Consider the following 19,377-nt stretch of genomic DNA (forward strand, 5'->3'; position numbering starts at 1 on the left):
AAGAAAATAAAAAAAAAATGATTTCTATTGTGATCCGTATAGAAACGAAGAAGAAGTAAGGAAACAAAGAAATAAGAAAATGGAAGGTTGAGCCTTCTCAATTGAAGAGGAGAAATATGGAAACAAATAAATATATCGTTAAAATTCGAAATTTGTTCAATTTTAATTGTAACGTATCGTGTGGCAGCATATGCGGTGGGTACGTTTTTAACTAAATTTAGACTTCTATACATAAAATATATGCATTTAATCAAAAGAAGACAAATTATGTAATTGAAGGACTGAGATCAAATCCGAAGTTTCATATTTCAATCGTAGTCGTTGGTGGATCGGACACCCAACGTGCTTAATAATAGAATGGAGATATAAATAAATTTTGTCATAAATTACTAAACTAAAATGTTATATAAAATGCTAGATGAATTAATTTATCATAAATTACTAAATAAAAATTATACAAAATATAATATAAATTAATGTAATCACAATAATAAAATTATATAGTTTTATGTACAAATAAAAAAATATCATATATAATTTTATATTTGTTAGTTTTTTTTTAAACCTTGACACCGGCTGTCAAATATAATTTTTTAAATAAAAATAAAATTACATCTATCATCGCAACATCATCACAATATCGTCCAAACAACACAACAAATATAAAACACACAACAACATCTAAAAAACACAACACAACCACTAACAACATAACAATAACATCTTGCAAATTGACTTCAAGCAATCGTCAATCTCCTCTCTCACTTTCTTGCTCTCTCCTGCACCAGTCGGCTAACATCACCAAGATAGAGGCATTTATTCTTTTTCTTTTTTAGGAAAAGGGGGTGGTGGCAGGTGAGGGAGGCGCGCTTCTAGGTTTAGGTTTTCTCTCTCTCCCCCTATGCGAGATTATATTTATTAGTTACTTATAAGATAATCGGTACTAAATTAAGTTATTTTCCCACAGCGGAATGAAATGTAGCAATCGTACGAATCATTAGGTATGAAACTAAAGTTAAAATTGTTCCCAAAAGAGGAATCGAATGATCATTTGACGACGAGTCACTTAATTGAATTGCTTACAAAAAGTTAGAAACAAACAGTCGACCTGTACGTACGGATAAGAGTGTACCACGTGGCCTAACCTAATGCCCAACTAACAACCACCGGTATTTGCTTTTGTTTTCAGGCGATGCAACCAAATTCTAGAAGTTTCAATAAATATCTCTGTAAAGTATTCTATAAGATATACTAATTTTGTACTAACCAATATTCACCTCACGGGATCACATCAACTCATCCCTCGTCGCACTTGTGCTTATCTATTTCCCTCTTTAATTTTAGTATAAAACATATTTCTTTCAAAATTAATCAAAACTGGGTGTGTATGTACGATTTTCTGAATTTTTTTTAAAAAAAAAGTACTGCCAGTCTGCCAAGCAATGATTTTAATTTAATTAGCTCATTTCATCTCTACAAGAAAAAAGGCAAGAAAAACCAAGAGCAAAAATTGAACAAACTATTAATTTGGTTAACTATGGCAAGAAGGTGCTTGTACTGTCACCGATCGCCACCTTATTCCTCGGACCACCCTTCTCAAAACCCTGCTTAGGCGGAGGGACTACAACAAGTACTCGGCGACACGAGGGGCATGATGACTGGGCCCGGAGCCACTTGTCGACACAACCGACATGAAACTCATGCCCGCACTGTGGTAGTTTCCGTATCTCCTCCCCTTCCTCAAATTCCGTCAAGCATATCACGCATGCGGTTTGTTTTTCGATATCAGTCGCCTTATCATACCTCGTCTTTGGCAGAGCCTTCAAAGCACTCTTCTTCAGGCCTCGTTTTGGTGGCGGCGGCAGCGGAAGTTGGATTCCCGTGTCTTGTTGTTGCAGTGAAGTAGATGCAGTACCATTGCTAGATGAGTCTCGGAGAGTATTATTGCATCGGTTGATCAACGCTAGGCCAGCCATGCAGATAACGGCACATAGTAAAGCCGCGAGAACAACTATTATGTCTGAGGTGAAATTGTTTCGGATATCATCGTTTGAGGTGGTTGTGGTTATGACGGCAGCAGAGGAGGCCGGCGGTGAAGGGAATTGAGAGGACGTGGCGGCAGTAGCGAATTGGAGAAGTGCTCTCATGGCAGCTAGCAGCAAGGATCAGTGGCGATATTTCTTTCTCTGTTTTGATTTTTGTTTGATAATTAATTTGTTGGTAAAGAGAGATTGAGGTTTGAATATATAGGAGATGACAGGTATATTTCACGGTCAAAAGTTGGAGAGAAGGAATTATGGGGGTAAAGATTTTAACACAGCAGTTTTGAGTACGGGGTGGTCCGATGAATTTTGGACTTTTTTTAAAAAAATTGATGGGTATCGAATCGTAGCCGTCTGATATATTTAAAATTCATGTGCACGAATCTTCAAGCAGGTTTGTGCGGATTTTAAAGCGTATCGGACGACTACTTTATTCATTAGATCAAAGGTAGGTCCAAAAGCCATCAGACCTACATTTTTTTTCCAGCAATTTTACTTTAGCTTTGTTTAGCACACCAATTATATACAATCTCATTTTTACTTTATTATTCGTAGAATTGTATGAAGTCAAAATTATGTTGTTAATAACGAGAGTTCTCCATTCTAACAATCAGAAAGAAAATAAAAACAGATATAAAGTAATATTTAGAAATTAAGTTAATTTTAACTTCTAAACTTATACATTTTTGAAATTAAATTTTAATTTCTTTTATGATACTGATTGGAAAAAAGAATTGAGTTAATAAATTTAGCTAAGGTGTTAATTAGAAAACATTTTCTTTTAAAGAAGTTTTTTAAGTTAAATATTGTTCTGCATCTGGGATGTAAATGACTTGAATTTGAGGGAGTTATTCTTAATTCATGCTCAGCTCATTTAGTTAATGAGAGAATCAACTCGAGTTGGGATGATACTAACAAGTTATAAAGCTAATTCGAGCTCAGCTCATTAGCAATTTGAATATACGAGTACATATACAGTCCATGTGGACTTGAAAAAAATTAGAATCTATAACCTTTATAATATGGTAAAGAGTACAGACTACTAGACTAAACAAGTCTTTAAATATAAATTAGTTTTATTTTATCTATATTTCTTTAACAAAGCATAGTAAAACTGCATATGTACTTCCGCATACAAATCAGCATATGGGACCACATGCCGCATATGCGGTATGCAGTGGCCTTCTGCATATATGAACAAAACCGTATTTTACAACACTGGTTATAGTTATATACTAGTAAGAGTTTGTTTGGTTATAGTTATATACTAGTAAGAGTTTATTTAAACACAAACAATTCAAATAGCTTAGTAAGAGTTTATATAAATACAAGCAATTCAAACATAATTAACAAGACAACTAACCAAACTAACAATTCAAATAGTGATTCAGGAGTCATTTAAAAGGACATGAGATTTATTGTAACGATTTTTTTGTAACTCGAGTTGTTAATAAGCGAGTTGAGATATACTCAAACTCAGCTTATTTATTGAACGAGTCAACCAACTCGAGTTGGAACTGATTCGAGTTGTAAACGAGCAAATTAAAGTGAGCATTTATGAGCAAGTTACGAATTTGAGCGATTTTGTATAGCCCATATGCATCCTGTTAATTAAATTAAAAATTAACTCGTGAATTAGAAATCCAATTAATCAATCAATTTTTAATATTAGCTAGGGTTATTTCTGAATTCGTAATAACGATATAAATATATATATGCTAAAAGGGAAAAATATCACAATTATTTACTATGAAAAAATACATGATGGATTTTGATTCCAACAATACCAGTCCTTCTGTTAAACTATTTATAGGATCGTATTTATATTTGACGACCCAGAAATACAATATGTCAAGATTGCAGTCTGTTTTTGTCTCTACTGAGATATACTCTCGTGTAGTGGTGTAAACGGTCGGATACGGATTGGATAGTGGTCTTACTGTATTCGTTATAATTTTTCGGATACGGATACAGATCAGATATTAAATGTTACGAATACGGATCGAATATCAGATAGATACGGATATTTTTCATAATTAGCTTGTTAGTTACAAAATATCTATTATATTATTAAAATATTAGTCACTAATTATGGCATAGTGTTATACTTCTCATCTAAAAATATATCTATATGTAATTTAATAAATTATTCGTACAATATGCAATTCAATAAATCAATTTAAGAATATATATCACATTTGTTGTGGTTTAAAGTGTAAACGGTAGGATACGGATAGTCTCGGATACGGATATGGATAGGATAATTTAAGTACTTTGTTGGATTCGGATTCAAACGAAATTGGATATTATCCGATCCATTTACACCCCTACTCTCGCGAATGTTGTCGGTATATCTTCGCGGATGCTTTTGTCGCTAATAGAAAAAAACACATTTTTGTCGGTACACCCTCGCTGATAGTCACTTCGTACTTTTACGGATATTATTCCATTCTTGTAGTTCGTGGATGGAAAACAGAGTTACCTAGTCATAAAAATATATATTAGAACTTAATTAATCTCCCACCTCCTAATTAATATTGGTGTAACCGGACAAAGCCCCGGCGAGGAATTGACAATAAACATTATTATGAACTTATTATTATCACTATTATTGTTGTTGTTATTATTATTTATTATTGTTGTTGTTATTATTATTTATTGAAAGCGGAATCGGAAGAATCAATTATTTTAATTTATTAAAATTATTATTAATTTTATCAAAACCAGCTATATACTATTTATTGAAAGTGGAATCGGACAAAATCGAGATTCAGAAATAAACAAAACCCAGATCCCTAGGCAGAATTCTGATTCAAACAAGGTATATACAAATTTGATAATTATTTTTCAAAATTAAAAAATAAACCTATCCTGTTTTATTGTGATTTCGCCGTTGAGTGTAATTCTCAAGTATATTTTTTAAGTGTTGAAATTAGACGAGTCTGAAAAAAGATCAAGATAGTTATTTATAGCTGTCAAAATGCACTTTGACATGAAAACAACTGTCAATAATTATGTTTTAATCAAAGATTTATTTGATTTAAATTTGCGTAGACAATTCCTCGACCTTAACAAAAATTGAGGGTATATATACTCCGAAATTAGCCTACCAGTGTTTCCTCTATACACATTCCCTCATATTGATAATGGAGATCTCCATTCGAAAATAATTTTGTTATCCTGAGGAGTGAGTGACCTAATCCAACCTAATTTGCCTTCCATTTCTGCTCAACTAAAGCAGAATATAATACCAGTAGCACAACCGCATAAGACATCATTAAAGATTTCACATAAATATAATATGAACAGTCAATATATTAAGAGTATTATTTTTGTTTTCTTTGAAAGTCTGAAGGGAAATAAAAAAAAAAAATCAAATCAGGACAAAAGAAAGACCTCTCATACTCCAAAGTCTCCAACAAAATATATATTGTAAACGCTTTCCTAACATAACTGCTTGATTTGATGGGATTTAGATTGGCAACAATTAATGTTTACTAACCAAACAAAAACTGCCAACCCAACCGCTACATTGAAAGAAAGGTGGTTTAGGGAAAGTCATATTGTCATATTGGATTGGTTCACTTCAACAAATTCAACAAAGAGGGACACTTACAAACTATGAGCCTAAATGCCGCGTTATGCAACACTGACTTGCCTATATCTGATCTAAACTATTTGTTTTAAAATAAAATGTTTTTTTGTCATTTTTCCTTTTCGGAAAAAAAATTTATAAAAATATGTTTCTGTTAAAATGATTATACAATTATATCATACTCTGGAAATTTTGTTTCATCTTATTATTCTTTGTCACGTTATCTAAGGAGACACTTGTCTATTTTTGGTCTAATTTGATTTTAAATATGATTTTTTATCACCTTTTTTAGAAAACATTACAAAAGTATGTTTGTGTTTAAAATAATTATACAATTATATTTTACTTGGAAATTTTGCTCCACTCTATTTTATTGAGTCCTGCTAGTATTATGATGCCAACTTCAAAAATTATTGGATACACTTCAATTGACTAATCTAAACCGTTTAAACCGGTTTCCTTTATGAATGATGTGTTTACATGCAAAAAATATATTTTTCGAGTTATTCTAGTATGAAGTCAACCGGTTAAAAATGTTAAAAAATAAATGTATTAAAATTAACTTAAGACCTAGTATATTGCCGGAGATCACTAAACTTTGTCTTTTGTTACGAATTGGTCACTCAACTTTAATTTGTCTCAATCAAGTCACTTAACTTTTCATTTATCCAAATCAAGTCACTATGTAATTTTTCTATCTAAAATGTAAACGGAATATTCTCATTATGTTAGTATTTTTGACGGAATATGTTCATTCCGTTAATATTTTGGATGGAATGAGCATATTCCGTTAGCATTTTGGACGCAATAGGCATATTTAGTTAGTATTTTGGACGGAAAATTATAGAGCGACTTAATCTTAATTGAAACAAATGAAAAGTTAAGTAACTTGATTGAGACAAATCAAATTTTAGTGACCAATTCGTAATCAAACTCAAACCAAATTTACCCTAAAAACTATCACATATGACCGCTTGACTTGATACTAAATAAGTTTGAAAAATTATATATTTTTCTTGTAAACTCACAACTAATGATCAAGTACATCGGTTTGAACATTCTAGGTTCGTCATTTAAAGTTGAGTCGATATATTTTGAAATTGATAGTATATAGACTACTAATATCATACTAGCTAGACTCTATTTTATTTTATGATTTCACTCCTAGCTAACATGAATTTGTATCCTCTACATTAACTCAAATTTTGAATTAAGATCTGAACCGTCCAACTGAGATCCACACTAATATTTAATGGCCCCGTCTCGAATTCTGATCATATGGTTCAGAAATTAACACAAACGATACGTTAATACATAGGATACAGATTGTCGCTGACATTGCATAAGAGGTGATTGAAAGTTTGCTTCTAATTGTATAAAAAAAACTTTAAGAGATTATCAAGGGAATTAAGAAGAGTACTATGTTAATGTGCCAACTATGATTAGTACTTTTAGGTGGGGAGTGCAAATAATTTGTCTTGTATACTCAATTTCCAAAAAAAAAGATTTAATGTAAGTTTGAAAACTGGACACCAATAATAATTAATATGTGGTTCTTAGTCATATATTGAGATATGAATATTTATTTGCCTATTCACCATTTAAAAAAATACATTAGTATTTCGAAATTTAATTATATATAATCCAATATCAGATTTATTTATTTTTACGTATATTTTCAACAATTTTGAGTTCTGACTGAACACATACTTTCAGAACATCAAACAAAAAAATTATAAATACAAAACGAAAGAACAAACATGAAAGTAGCGTGTTTACACCCATTTATTTTATATGTATCTACATGCGAATCAGATTTTAAAATTATGAAAATCAAACATACATTAGAAGCCAATCATATAAAATTTTAATGCTAGCTGAATATGGATCAATCATATAAAATTTTATTGCTGAACATGAATATCAATTTTACAGTACCCACAATATTTTTACTCTAAACTATATTGTTTTGATAAAATACTCTATAAACTATATAGAAAATCACAAGCACATAAATATTGAAAATAAATGGAAATCAAAGCCCCCATTCACTCCATGCAGATCCATCCCTGGGTCCCTAAATAAGAGGGTTTTTTTTTAGATATCTCAAAATAAGAGGGGGGTTTTTTTTTTTTGAGATGAAAAAATGGAGGTCTAATTTTCTAATTTTTATTTAATGTCTACAAAGGATCCTCCATGAATTTTAAACCTACGACCTTTCATACGGAAGGTGTTGTAATTTGTCACTATACCAAAAACTGATTCTTTCAAAATTGAAGTTAATTTTTAAATATACAAATTGTTGAGATTTTCAAAGTACGAATCTTAAAGTAATTCATTAATTCTCTATTGATACTGACACCGAATTTGAAATAAACTGAGAAGTTCACGCGGCATTTTTTCCTTCTTAAGTTAGCAGTTGGGCCAACACTAGCAAGCTCTGTCAAGTACAACTCAGTCACAGCCAGATTGAAGTTTACTTGTTTCTACCCAGTAATCGTAGCCAATAAGTTTGTGTTTTATTAAGGTCAAAGTTTATTCATATATATATATATATATATATATATATATATATATATATATATATATATATATATATATATAGTAATCCTTATCCTTACTTTCTTCTTCAAAGAGCGTGTCTTCATTGAAATAATTAGATATTAGGAAATCGTCACTTTTTTTGTTAAGTCAGTCATTGACTCATTGTAATGTTTGAAGCGTAATACACACCAAAGAGGCAAAATGCAAAAGGAAAAGAAAAGAAAAGAAATAACAATAAAGCTAGTTTCTACTTTCATATTCAAATTTTTTATTTTTAGAAAATAAAAAATTGATTTATCAAGAAATACTTATTGTTCTTTTTTCCTCTAAAAAAAATGAGGATCGAAAGGTAAGTCACTCCATGAATGGCTAAGCCATCTTCAAAATTTTCAATTTTTATTACCAATTACGTAGAATTTTAACTGAAAATTTTATGTTATATTTATTAGCCATTTAGCCTCTCTATGTATAATACAAGAAATTTAAAGAATTTGAATGTAAGAATGACATGTCTAACTCTCCAGTTTTTTACTACTTCAAAAATAATTTGTGTATGGAATTTATAGAAAATTAGCTAAGATTACTACATAGTTATCATTTCCTAACATAATTTGATTTCTCAGAAAATTATAAGTCTAAATTTAAATAAAGAAAATATGAATATGAATATGTTTATTTTATTTAGATAGACAAGTTATTCTATTGGCGTTAGTTACTTATTGTATTTTTATAAAATTAAATAGTGAAAAATCATATATCTTATGTTATATAAAATTTTTTATTTTTGTTAAAACAAATCTTAAATATAATATTTAGTCAGCTAGTTCTTCTATACTCAAAGTCGAGTCCCGTCTCATCTCGGAGCATGTCGTTGTGAAAGGAGGAGACGAACCATAATTTCTGTCATCTCATGCTTGAATTAAAACTTTGATTCAGTCCTTGCTATTTTTGAAAAAAAAAATCAATCTATTTTCTAGCAAATTGATTTTTCATTTTCTAAAAAATAAAATATGCTTAAAAACACAAAAGTGACAGATTGAAAGGAGTAAAGATAGATGCGAAATGAGTAATGACAGAAGAGTGCATTTTATTTACTGGAAAAAGAGAGAGAGAGAGAGAAGAAGAAGGACAACATAGGTTAGTTTATCATGATTAAAGGATAAGAAGATGATACTTGGAAGTGGCCAGTGGGTGATTCTGATTTGAAAGAGACCACATCTATTGTGCTCATGATCTTCTCCAATTGTTTAAATTACAATGGGATTGTCGAATTGATTTGAATATTTTAAATTTGAATTGCTTCGACTAATGTCTTGCTTTTAGTTGGAATCAAATGTCAAAAAAAAAATCCCAAAAAATATATTTAAAATTTTTATTTATACCGTATTCAAAAAAAAAAAAAAAAACTCCAAATTTTGAGAATTTCCAAAAACACTCAGGCCACATAATAGTTTGGCGGCCTCATTCTGTTGGGTTTCGAGGTCTCCAAAACCCGTTTAGGGTTAAGCTGCGGAAAGACCGTAAAACAAAAAAATTTACTTTTAACTCAAGCCATGAATTAAAAGGGATATGCCGGAAAGACCAAATGTGAGTTCCTTCACAAATCTTTCATTGCAAGGACCATTTTAATCATTTACAGATCTACTCCTTGATTGATTTCTAAAACTTTAATCTACTTATCAATTAAATAGATTAATATAATATTTATACCTTGTTTCCAAATTTCAATTGGAATGCAGATCGACCGAGAAGAACGAATCTAGGGAACTACTCGCCTCGGAGTATCAGGCGTCTGATACCTCTATTGGTTATCCACCATGACTAACCAGAGAGCGGTTTATTTCTTTTGCTAAAAATACCCTAAACTGCGGGATTCTGCAAAGCACTATTCATCGAGAAAAGGACAAAATAACAATATTCACGACCTGCAGTTATTCTAATTCAATAATAAGAAAAGGCAGAAATACCGCGACTTTCGCAAATATATTATTTCCCGATCCCGTAACAACTCTAAACAATAACCCATAACCGAGAGAGAAAATAGATTAACGAACTGATCAGATAGATTTGATAACACGTGAATTAGTGATTTTCCTTTTACCCTCACCCCTCTATTTATAGGAAACTGTGGCAGTTTGGCAAATGACCATTTTGCCCTTTTATGGTGGTTTCAAGGAGGAGAAGGCAAAGTTGGATTTTTGCACTTTGGCCCAAAATTCAATTGAATTGTTTTGGGCTTTTAATTCTAATTAAGACTTTAATGCTAATGGGCTTTAAACTCATAATTTAAATCCATAATTAACAATTAAAATTCAAATCAAATATATATAATTGTCATGTACAATTATAGTTCTTTCGGTTGTTGTTTCGGTAACTTTTATACAATGTACCGAGTACGTTTATAAATTAACCTTTTTATTTTTGCTTTGCTATTTTTTACATGACATTTATAATTTAATTATTTCATGTATAATTAATTATAACCACCTTAATATTAATCATAATCAATTTATAATTAATCAATAAGATTATCTAATTAGCTCATATACGGTGTGACCCAATAGGATCTGTGTTATGTTGGTAAATAGAATTAAAACTGTTCTAACTTCTATAATCATAGAAGACACCTGACAGAATGCACTATGACCATCCAATTACACAGATGATACTGTACTATACAATACCACGATCCAGTAAACTATTTTACTCGTGTTAATTCTTTATCTCATAACTATCAGATCAGTTTCAAGGTAGGTGTGTATCATCCTTGCAAACTTAATCTTTTCTTGATCTTGAGCAGATTATTAAATATGATTACTTTTGTAATCATACCGCATGCAGATAATCTTACTCTATGAAGGGGCTCAGTGATACTATAACTCGTATAGAGATACGAGGGACAATAGTACTTTTGACAAACCATCACTTCCTCAACATAAGTTATGTATACCGAAGAGCTACCGTTATAACTGTTTTTATAGACAGCGTTAGATAACAATCACACATCTCTTGCCTGCATGACAATTTCATTTATTTTTGACAACCTAATAAAAATTAAAATCACCATGCCAAATAGATTTATTTCTGCCTCTTTTGGATCGCTTGATTGTATCATCCTCTAGATTCTGATTTATTTCTGATTCGCAATTTGATCCCGCACCAATTGGTTTATAGGAAACCATTATACCACTTACTGGACTCAAAATAATATGATGGAAGGTGTGTAACTTATTAATTGGGAACTTCCAAATCTTTTTTTGGGAAAAAAAAAAGATGAAGCCGCCCCAGTTTCCGACTTCCATCAGAATCAGAGCTTGACAATCCACCTAAGCACACAGACATATATAGAAATAAATTTCATCCCAGCCTAAGGCCAAGCAATTACTAATATAAGATAATCGGTTCAATAACAATAGACTACTGTTTAATAACATTACCTTCAAGGTCTCTACTTGTCTAACTGTTTTCTAACCAAATACAAAAAGTAATCAAGAGATCTAAACCTGCACTACAACTCGCATTTTTTGATCCGAATTGTTGCGAATAAAAAAGCACCGCTAGAGAAGTGAAGAAGCAGCTCAAAAATGGCTAAGCTCACCATTGTCTTTCTCACATGCCTTTCATTTGCTTTAATTGAAGGAGAATAAATAAAGGAGAGGTATAATCGGAAATTTTAAAATTAAAGTGTGTTGACTAGTTGTAAAGAGCAAATAAGAAAGAATGAGAGATAAATATAATACATTGAAGTCTTGAATGGTAAATAAGAAAATAAAGAAGAGTTGAATGACACATAAGAAATTAACCCATGTATTTAATAGCACAGTGCAATTTCTATCGGACTACATAAATTTTTATTTTTTTTGCTTTAAGAATAAAAAAGTTTACATTTGCTAAGTCTGGATGTGCCACACAAATAACAAATGTGAACTTATTTATTTTATATTATAATTCAAAACTTATGATGTTAATACTTAAAATTGCTTATTGTTATTTTTTATATCGTTGTTATAATATTCTTATGGGAAACGGCTATTAATATGGTTGTAACGTTATCCATTTTTAGGGATTCTTATTGGATCCGGTTTATTTTATTTTCAATCGAACCGGATTTTTCATTTTAAATGGTTTATTTCTGTTAAATTTTGGAATTACTTATGTTTTTTTATTTTATTTTTAATTTGCTTCAATTTAATCTTTCTTATTTCGATTCAACCAAACAAATATAAATTTACTTGAGTTACTTTAGTTTTTTATATTCGGTTGGATTGATTTATCTTATTTCGGTTCAACTAATATATATATCTTGATTTTAATTTTATAAATATATTCGTGTATGTATTGAGTTTTGCCCATTTTAAAGTTAATCTCTCTTATTTTGATTCCACTTAACAAACAGAAATTTATTTCAGTGTTTTTTGTTCAATTGTTATTCGATTTAACAACTTTAATTCGATTGACTCAGTTAGATTTTTTAAAACCGAATAATTTTTTTTTATTTAGTTTTAATCAAACCGACCGATTCTAACACCCCTATCCATTTCACATCTGCTCCGTTTTTACTATCAATATTTCCAATTATTGTGATGTAATTGTAGAGGATCCCAACCCTATCTCTTTATCTTTAGATTTGTCTCTCTCCCACTGATAAAAGAGAGAAAACAAGATTCAGTTTTGCTTGCCACAAACCCCACGGCAACAAATGCTCATTAGAAAAACAATTATTGTTTTGTTTTGGATATAAATGAGGCGAACCTACGCAGATTAAAAATTGGAAACTACATGTCAATCTGGATATGTTTTTAAACTAAACTTTTGGATTTTTTATAAAGAAAAATAAAAGTCCATCAATAACAATGGACCAAATTCGGTGGATATCTGATCGTGATCGGAGTTGTCTGATCTTTGAACCAAATTAATTAGTCAGAACTTAAACCGTAAGTTATGAGATAAAAGTGTGTTAATTTAACTACGATTGCCACAGTCCGTAATAGCATGTAGCGTGTAGTGTAAATAGCACACACTATGCTATATATGTTTTTGTTTAAAGACCCAAATTGATTTTTTTTTTTTTTAAGGTCCATATTAGTTTTGCTTTTAAACAGAGAAATATAGATAGTTTATGCAATGATGCTTAAATTATTTTAAATAAAAAAATATAGATAGTTTATGTCATGGTATTTAAATTATGTTAAATAGAAAAATATAAATAGTTATGCTATGATACTTTGGTTATTTTGAATAGAAAAAAGATAGTTTAAAATATTACTAGAGATATTTTGAATAAAAAGATGAACATTGTACTGGTCTTTAATGAATATTATAATTCTTTAATTAATTTAGTATTACTTATTATTATATAAAACTTTAAATAATATTGATAATTAGCATAAATATAGAATATATTTTAAAAAAAAATATTATGTCGGATAATTTCTGCTATTATGATAACATTTTTTTAGTCTTTCTGCAATAACACAATAATCGCTATTTATCGCTATTTAGAATACTGTTGTAGAGCAATTAAATCCGAGTATATCTGAGCCGGTCACCATTTGCCTCCCCTCGATGGATAAAGCACTGCCAAGAGCTTTAGAATATTTAAAAAATTTCCTTTCCTTTCAGAAAAACACTGAATTTGTGAGCAAGAAAAAAAATACCAGCATTTCACTTGTAAAAAGATAACTCTGTACATTGAATCACCTAGTTACCACCAAATTCCTAGGACAATTAATTACCTCTGTTCAGAAGAAGACCTAAATTCAAAAGAAAAGAAAAAACTGCCCTAACAAAATTAAGCAATAATTAGAAAATGAATGCACAAACTAAACAATTAACCATCACTTTGTTTTATTTCTTTTCTTTTTCTTTCTTCTTTCTCACTGTAATCCAGAAGATCGATCAATAACGGAAGGATCACTTGGCACAAACACTGGTATCTGTTGCTGGCCCCCACGTCCCCTCTCAGCCCAGCCAGGTCTCTGACTGGGCCCACCTGCATCCCTAAAGCTCCTCCCAACCGGCTCATTTATGAGGGGCCCACCAAAGAATATTGACTGCCCAGTATATAACATCTCTGTCCCTCCCAGCCTTGAACCTATACCAGTAACCCCACCGGTACTGGTACCGGAACCTATACCATAAGATGAGACGAACCGCCCGGCCTCTTGGTCCCAATAAACGGATGGCCGTGACTTTCCAGTAGTGATGTTCTTCCTCTCTGAATGATCATTGACCTCAGCTGACCGGGTTGACCATGGTGACCTGTTCACACTTGACTGGTATATCGGGTTGAAATGCTGCTTGTTGATAGAATTAGGGTTTTGGGGCGTACTAATACTGCTAGGGGTTTGCGGGTACGATTCAATCTCTTCTCTGCTGGCCCTGCTTGGCGGATACGAGGCCCTTAGAGGAGATATAGACCTGAGGAAAGCAGGTCGGGAGTCCCTACTGATCTGGCTGCTACGGCTGCTCACATTGCCACTTGAATTTGGGTCAGTGTCTGACTGGATGCGGGGTCCTATCGGCTTCAGCACGGATGACGAAGCACGGGCTCTAGCAGCTGCACGCATGGCCTCATTTGAGTCAAGTTTCGCAAGCTTCCACGCACTGATACGGACTGGTTTTTTGGGTATTGGTTGCTTGCCTCTCTCTGATGCCGGGTCATCCGGGTCGACGGTTGATGGGACCCGACCTGGTTCCAAGTGCGGAATGATCTCATCCTGATAAATAATGTCAAATATAGTGTGAAGCTGATGCAACATTGTTTCTTTCTTTTTTGCATTTAGAACCTTCAACAGTACAGGCTTTTACATAAAATAGGGTCGTATAGGCATGAAAATTTAGATATATTAACACGAGGGGTTAATTAAAGATTGGGGGGGGGGGGGGGGGGGGGGGGGGGCGGGTTAACATTTATGAAGAAAAAAGAAGTTCTGCATTTTTGTCCATTCAGAGTATGTTAATCAATTAAAATTAAAGTGAACATAAACATACAAATGATGACTTCTGGAAGTAAATCATACCCAGGAGAAGTAAACAAAAAAAATTTAAGACCTGATCGACAAAAATGCGTGGTGGTGTGCACCAGGCTCCTCTATAGTGTAACCCAAGCCCGAGAGAGTTGCCGCTAAGGGCAGTTGGGGCAGAGCTCATGGGAGAAGACGGGAGGCTCTGTTGGTCTTCATTGTCCTGTGGTTCGCTTTGTGTCCTCATTGCCACAACATACTCGTATGTTGTGATTCCCTAAATAGCATGCCACTTTGGTTATAAGCAATTTAACTTGGGGGGAATTTCATGTATATCATTCAAAAATCTCAAAATTACGTATTTCCCCCTCTAAAATTCATAATATCATATTTAGTATTTAGCCTTCTAAATTTCAAAAACTCACAAGTAACCCAATTTACTGACTTTTCTATTAAAGTTCATTTAAAAAGTTATAAAGTGCCCATTTTATCCTTTATTAAAATATAGAAAATATGTAACATATTTAAGAGAAATATTTTATCTTCTAATTGGTCATTTTTCAGAGCAAACATATCATTTTCTTACTTATGACGCACATACAAGCATATGCCTAAAATTGAGTTGTTAGGTTGTAAATTGAGGATACCTTGCGGACAAGTATCATATGAAAACAGAAGAGCTCCCACAAAGGCAGCGATGCCAAAAGAGAGAGTGCCGTGCACAGTGCCTAAAAAACAGAAATTTTGGAAAGATAGAATATTAGTCCGATTATTTTTATGGTGACATGACAACTGGGCATAGTAATATGGGTCCATCCAATGAATGAAACAAATTTTGGGTGGCGGAGGGGTGTGTGTGTGTGTGGGGGGGGGGGGGGGGGGGGGGGGGGGGTCCTGCCTTAAATAAACAGATAAACATGTTGGCCTGTACCAATTAACCAATCTTCATTTTCCATACTTTTGGTTTCTTTTTCTCTTGTGTTTTTTTTTCTTGAGATACTAACAAGTTCAGCCATAATGAATCTGTAGGATCAGTAACAGGACAAATAATGGTACATAAGATAGGAATAGAAAATAGATGCAATTAGCAAAATTTGCATATATTTGTACCACAATAACAACAAAAGGAGGTCGTGAAAAGCCTTCTCCAAGCCTCTCTAAAATATGAGCTTCAATTTCCACCTTTTTCTTGAAGCACCTCGTGAAAACCACTAGGCCCACAACGACTTCAACCAGAAGCTTATATTCAATTTGGTAAAAAGTATGGAATAATTAATTCTTACACTAACAAAATTCACAATCAAATTCAAAGAAATATATCTTAGCTACCGTACCCAAGCAAGGCTTACGGCCATGAGGCACAGAAAGGTGATGTAGTTCTTCCTTCCCACACAATTGTTCAACCACTGTTAAAAGAGAAGTCAGCACACTGTCACAAATGAAGCAGAGGGAGGCTATGGTAATATCCATAATTATTTTTTTTAGTAAAGTTGTAGGTCAAACCACCCAACTATTAAATATCCACAAAGGATTGCCCCTTCCGGGTTTCGAACCTGCGACCTCCCACACAGAGAGCATTGCCTTTGCCACTAGACCAAGGCTGGTTCTCAATGGTAATATGCATATTACATAATGGCCAGAGCTATGGACTCATATCTCCGATTTTAAAGTGCAAACAGTCGGTCTGAACCGTTCAACATGATCTTCATATGAAAATGTACTTGTAGACCAAATTTTACATTTTTTTAGAATTTTTTAGATAGGTAGAAAATCTTTTGATTCGAAAATTCTGGACCATCCAAAAGCAGTGGTTTTCTACCTATCTAAAAAATAGTAAAAACATTCTAAGAAATGTAAAATTTGGTCTCCAAGTACATTTTTATATGGAGATCATGTTGAACGGTTCAAATCAATTAATTGAACTTTGAAAATAGAAATATGAGTCCATAGCACGGGTCAATCCATAATATGCATATTACCATAGCCTCATTCAATGAAGAAACCCATTTCAGATAGACAGAGCGAGAGATTGAGAGAGAGAGAGGGAGAGAGTACCCGACAATGGTGATCAAATCCATCAACACATTTGTCACAGCTTCTACAATGCTTACTGAACTTTTTCACCTAAGTGATACAGAGAGAGTTTAATGACTGAGCATTATTATACCGATAATATGCTAAAACTACCTAAGAAAAAAATGACTAATAATATTAATGCCATTTGTTATTACCTCTGCGTTACAAAGTGTACAAAATAATGCATCCTCTTCGCCATCTTGGTCCTCAGAAGTTTCCAAATTCTTTCTACAATCCTCCTTGACAAATATTGCACAAGGGAAGCAGCAAAGTTCACATAAAGCTCTCTGATTTTTAGTATTATCTTCTGTTGTCAAATCTATCTTTACTGGCTCCTCTACATCACCTTCTTGCTCTTTAAAAAAGAAAGAAAGAAAAGAAAAAGGAATGAGAGAAAAGAAGCATGTAAATATTTTGTAATCTTACAGATCAAGGCCATAATAGTAATTTTTGTCAGGGAAGCAGAAATTACTTTGAGATTTAGTAGCAAAATCATCTTCGATATTAATCAAAATACCAGGGTCGGCTGGGTCTATAGCTGTACACCTTACATACAAGATAAACACTGACAATGCCTGAAAAGTGAATTTAATTGCATTATGAGATAAAATCAAGATGAATTTTGACAATACAAACAAAAATTGTGCTGTTACCAAAACACCTAGCATTTAAGTGAGATAAAGAGTAACTAACCAAGACACTGTAGACACCTACAGCAATATACTGGTAAATATCGTTTCCAAGAAATGGTGAGAAAAATATGTAGAATGCGATGCACAGTATGAAGTATACTGCTATGGCAATGACCTGGTATACAGAAAGAAAAAAAATTATTTAACAGTTACGAATAGTACACAAAAGAACTATTTTTAGAAGCGGAAAGAATTGTGCACTCCAGAGTAACATTTCCGGAATATATAAAATTGATGCTCAATTTTCATACAATTTGGTAGAAACTACATCAGATCACTTGTAAACTTAGTTACTATGTACCCAATTGGTCCAAATTTTTTTATAAAAAAAATGGACCATAATTGTTCGGATAAACATGGATCTCTCCACATAAAAGCAGTACAGAAGAAGTTCATAAAAAAATCAATTGCAACCCACTATCTCGTACAAACAAAGAAAAGAAAAGAAAAGAAAAGATAAAACCCATACTTTGTAAACCCTTTTTTGTGCGACCTACCAGTCAAAAGCTAAATTGCGGTCATTAATTCAAGTATGAGAAAAAAAAAATGTGTAAAGAAGAGAAAAAGAGAAAAGGTATAATATAAAATTGCACAGATGAACAGTTGAACACCTAAAACAAAACACATTATATAAACCAAGAGAAAAGTTAAAGTTTTAATCTTTTCTCAAATCTTGGAAGAAAACTAAGTACGCAATTAACAATGCAAACAAAAAAATTGAACCAAGTATCGAATTTTGGGTGAAAACCTGAAAATGGTGAGCGGGGAGTTGCCACCCATGTCTCCTTGCCATGGTAACTCAGCGCCAAGCTAACCACATCACCCACAAAAGATGCCAAGATCCAAATCAAACACTTGGTGAAACAAAGGGAGCGGGAGCAGAGAGGAAACAAAACAAAACAAAAGCAGCGTTCTTCCTTTGTCGCTGATTCTTTTGTTTGCTTTTGTTTCGATCCAGTAAAAAAGTAAATAAAAAACTAGACTCAACGCATTCGGGATTCTCGCCGCTTTTGAACGTATCCGCCACGCCGAAGTATGTGACGAGAAGAGAGACGAAGAGACTTCAATTTCTTTTGCTGGTTTTCGTTTCTTTGCGTTACCCTTTTTTTTTTTTTTTTTTACTTATTTCCACTTTTGCGTCTTTCGAGTGTCGACTTCCGCTTATGTGATGTCTCACTTTTTTTTTTTTTTGTGACACTGATGACTAGCCACTGGTCACTAATAAATGAGTTTCGTGAATTCCACTTCACATAAAATTAATATTTTTAATAGGTATTATTACGTCATTACGAAAAAACTAAAATAACATAATAGCATGAGGAACGATTAATTAACTTTTGAGATTCAAAAACACTAATTGAATGAAAATAATTTAGAGTTTCAAGTCGAGAATCAAACCCAAATTTTGAGTTATTTAAGAAGATCCGTATTCCATTTTGAAGGCTGGCTTTCAGTTAGAATTC

The 19,377-nt window shown here is 32.4% G+C and overlaps 2 protein-coding genes across 3 annotated transcripts; both read right to left on the bottom strand.

Annotated features, from left to right (window-relative positions):
* Nucleotides 1–1,433: 1,433 nt before the first annotated feature.
* On the bottom strand, nt 1,434–2,255 carry LOC144558820 (putative E3 ubiquitin-protein ligase ATL44). Its single transcript, XM_078307698.1, has one exon. The coding sequence runs from the start codon at nt 2,145–2,147 to the stop codon at nt 1,536–1,538; it is 612 nt and encodes a 203-aa protein (XP_078163824.1). The 5' UTR covers nt 2,148–2,255; the 3' UTR covers nt 1,434–1,535.
* Nucleotides 2,256–13,815: 11,560 nt separating this feature from the next.
* On the bottom strand, nt 13,816–19,012 carry LOC144557957 (protein S-acyltransferase 21-like). Of its 2 annotated transcripts, XM_078306629.1 has the most exons (10): nt 18,663–19,012; nt 17,916–18,029; nt 17,695–17,797; nt 17,378–17,577; nt 17,202–17,270; nt 16,481–16,552; nt 16,257–16,385; nt 15,794–15,874; nt 15,235–15,423; nt 13,816–14,900 (listed from the first exon to the last, which is right to left on the bottom strand). In XM_078306629.1, exons 1-10 carry the CDS (start codon nt 18,705–18,707, stop codon nt 14,058–14,060), a joined length of 1,845 nt encoding a protein of 614 aa, XP_078162755.1. In that variant the 5' UTR covers nt 18,708–19,012; the 3' UTR covers nt 13,816–14,057. The 2 variants fall into 2 exon arrangements, with proteins under 2 accessions (XP_078162755.1, XP_078162756.1); XM_078306630.1 differs by lacking the exon at nt 16,257–16,385 and having other exon boundaries at nt 18,663–18,858.
* Nucleotides 19,013–19,377: the final 365 nt, after the last annotated feature.

The sequence above is a fragment of the Carex rostrata genome, chromosome 8 (assembly GCF_964058835.1).
Source record: "Carex rostrata chromosome 8, lpCarRost1.2, whole genome shotgun sequence".
NCBI classification, from domain to species: domain Eukaryota; kingdom Viridiplantae; phylum Streptophyta; class Magnoliopsida; order Poales; family Cyperaceae; genus Carex; species Carex rostrata.

What these genes read in the sequence shown, in the direction of transcription:
- LOC144557957 (XM_078306629.1), bottom strand. Translation starts at nt 18,707, where the DNA reads ATGGCAAGGAGACATGGGTGGCAACTCCCCGCTCACCATTTTCAG. An exon ending in TTTTGCTACTAAATCTCAAA is followed by an intron (nt 17,578 to 17,694) that starts GTAATTTCTGCT and finishes TCTTTTTTAAAG; the next exon opens with AGCAAGAAGGTGATGTAGAG. An exon ending in CTCCTTTTGTTGTTATTGTG is followed by an intron (nt 15,875 to 16,256) that starts GTACAAATATAT and finishes TCTGTTTTTTAG; the next exon opens with GCACTGTGCACGGCACTCTC.
- LOC144558820 (XM_078307698.1), bottom strand. Translation starts at nt 2,147, where the DNA reads ATGAGAGCACTTCTCCAATTCGCTACTGCCGCCACGTCCTCTCAATTC.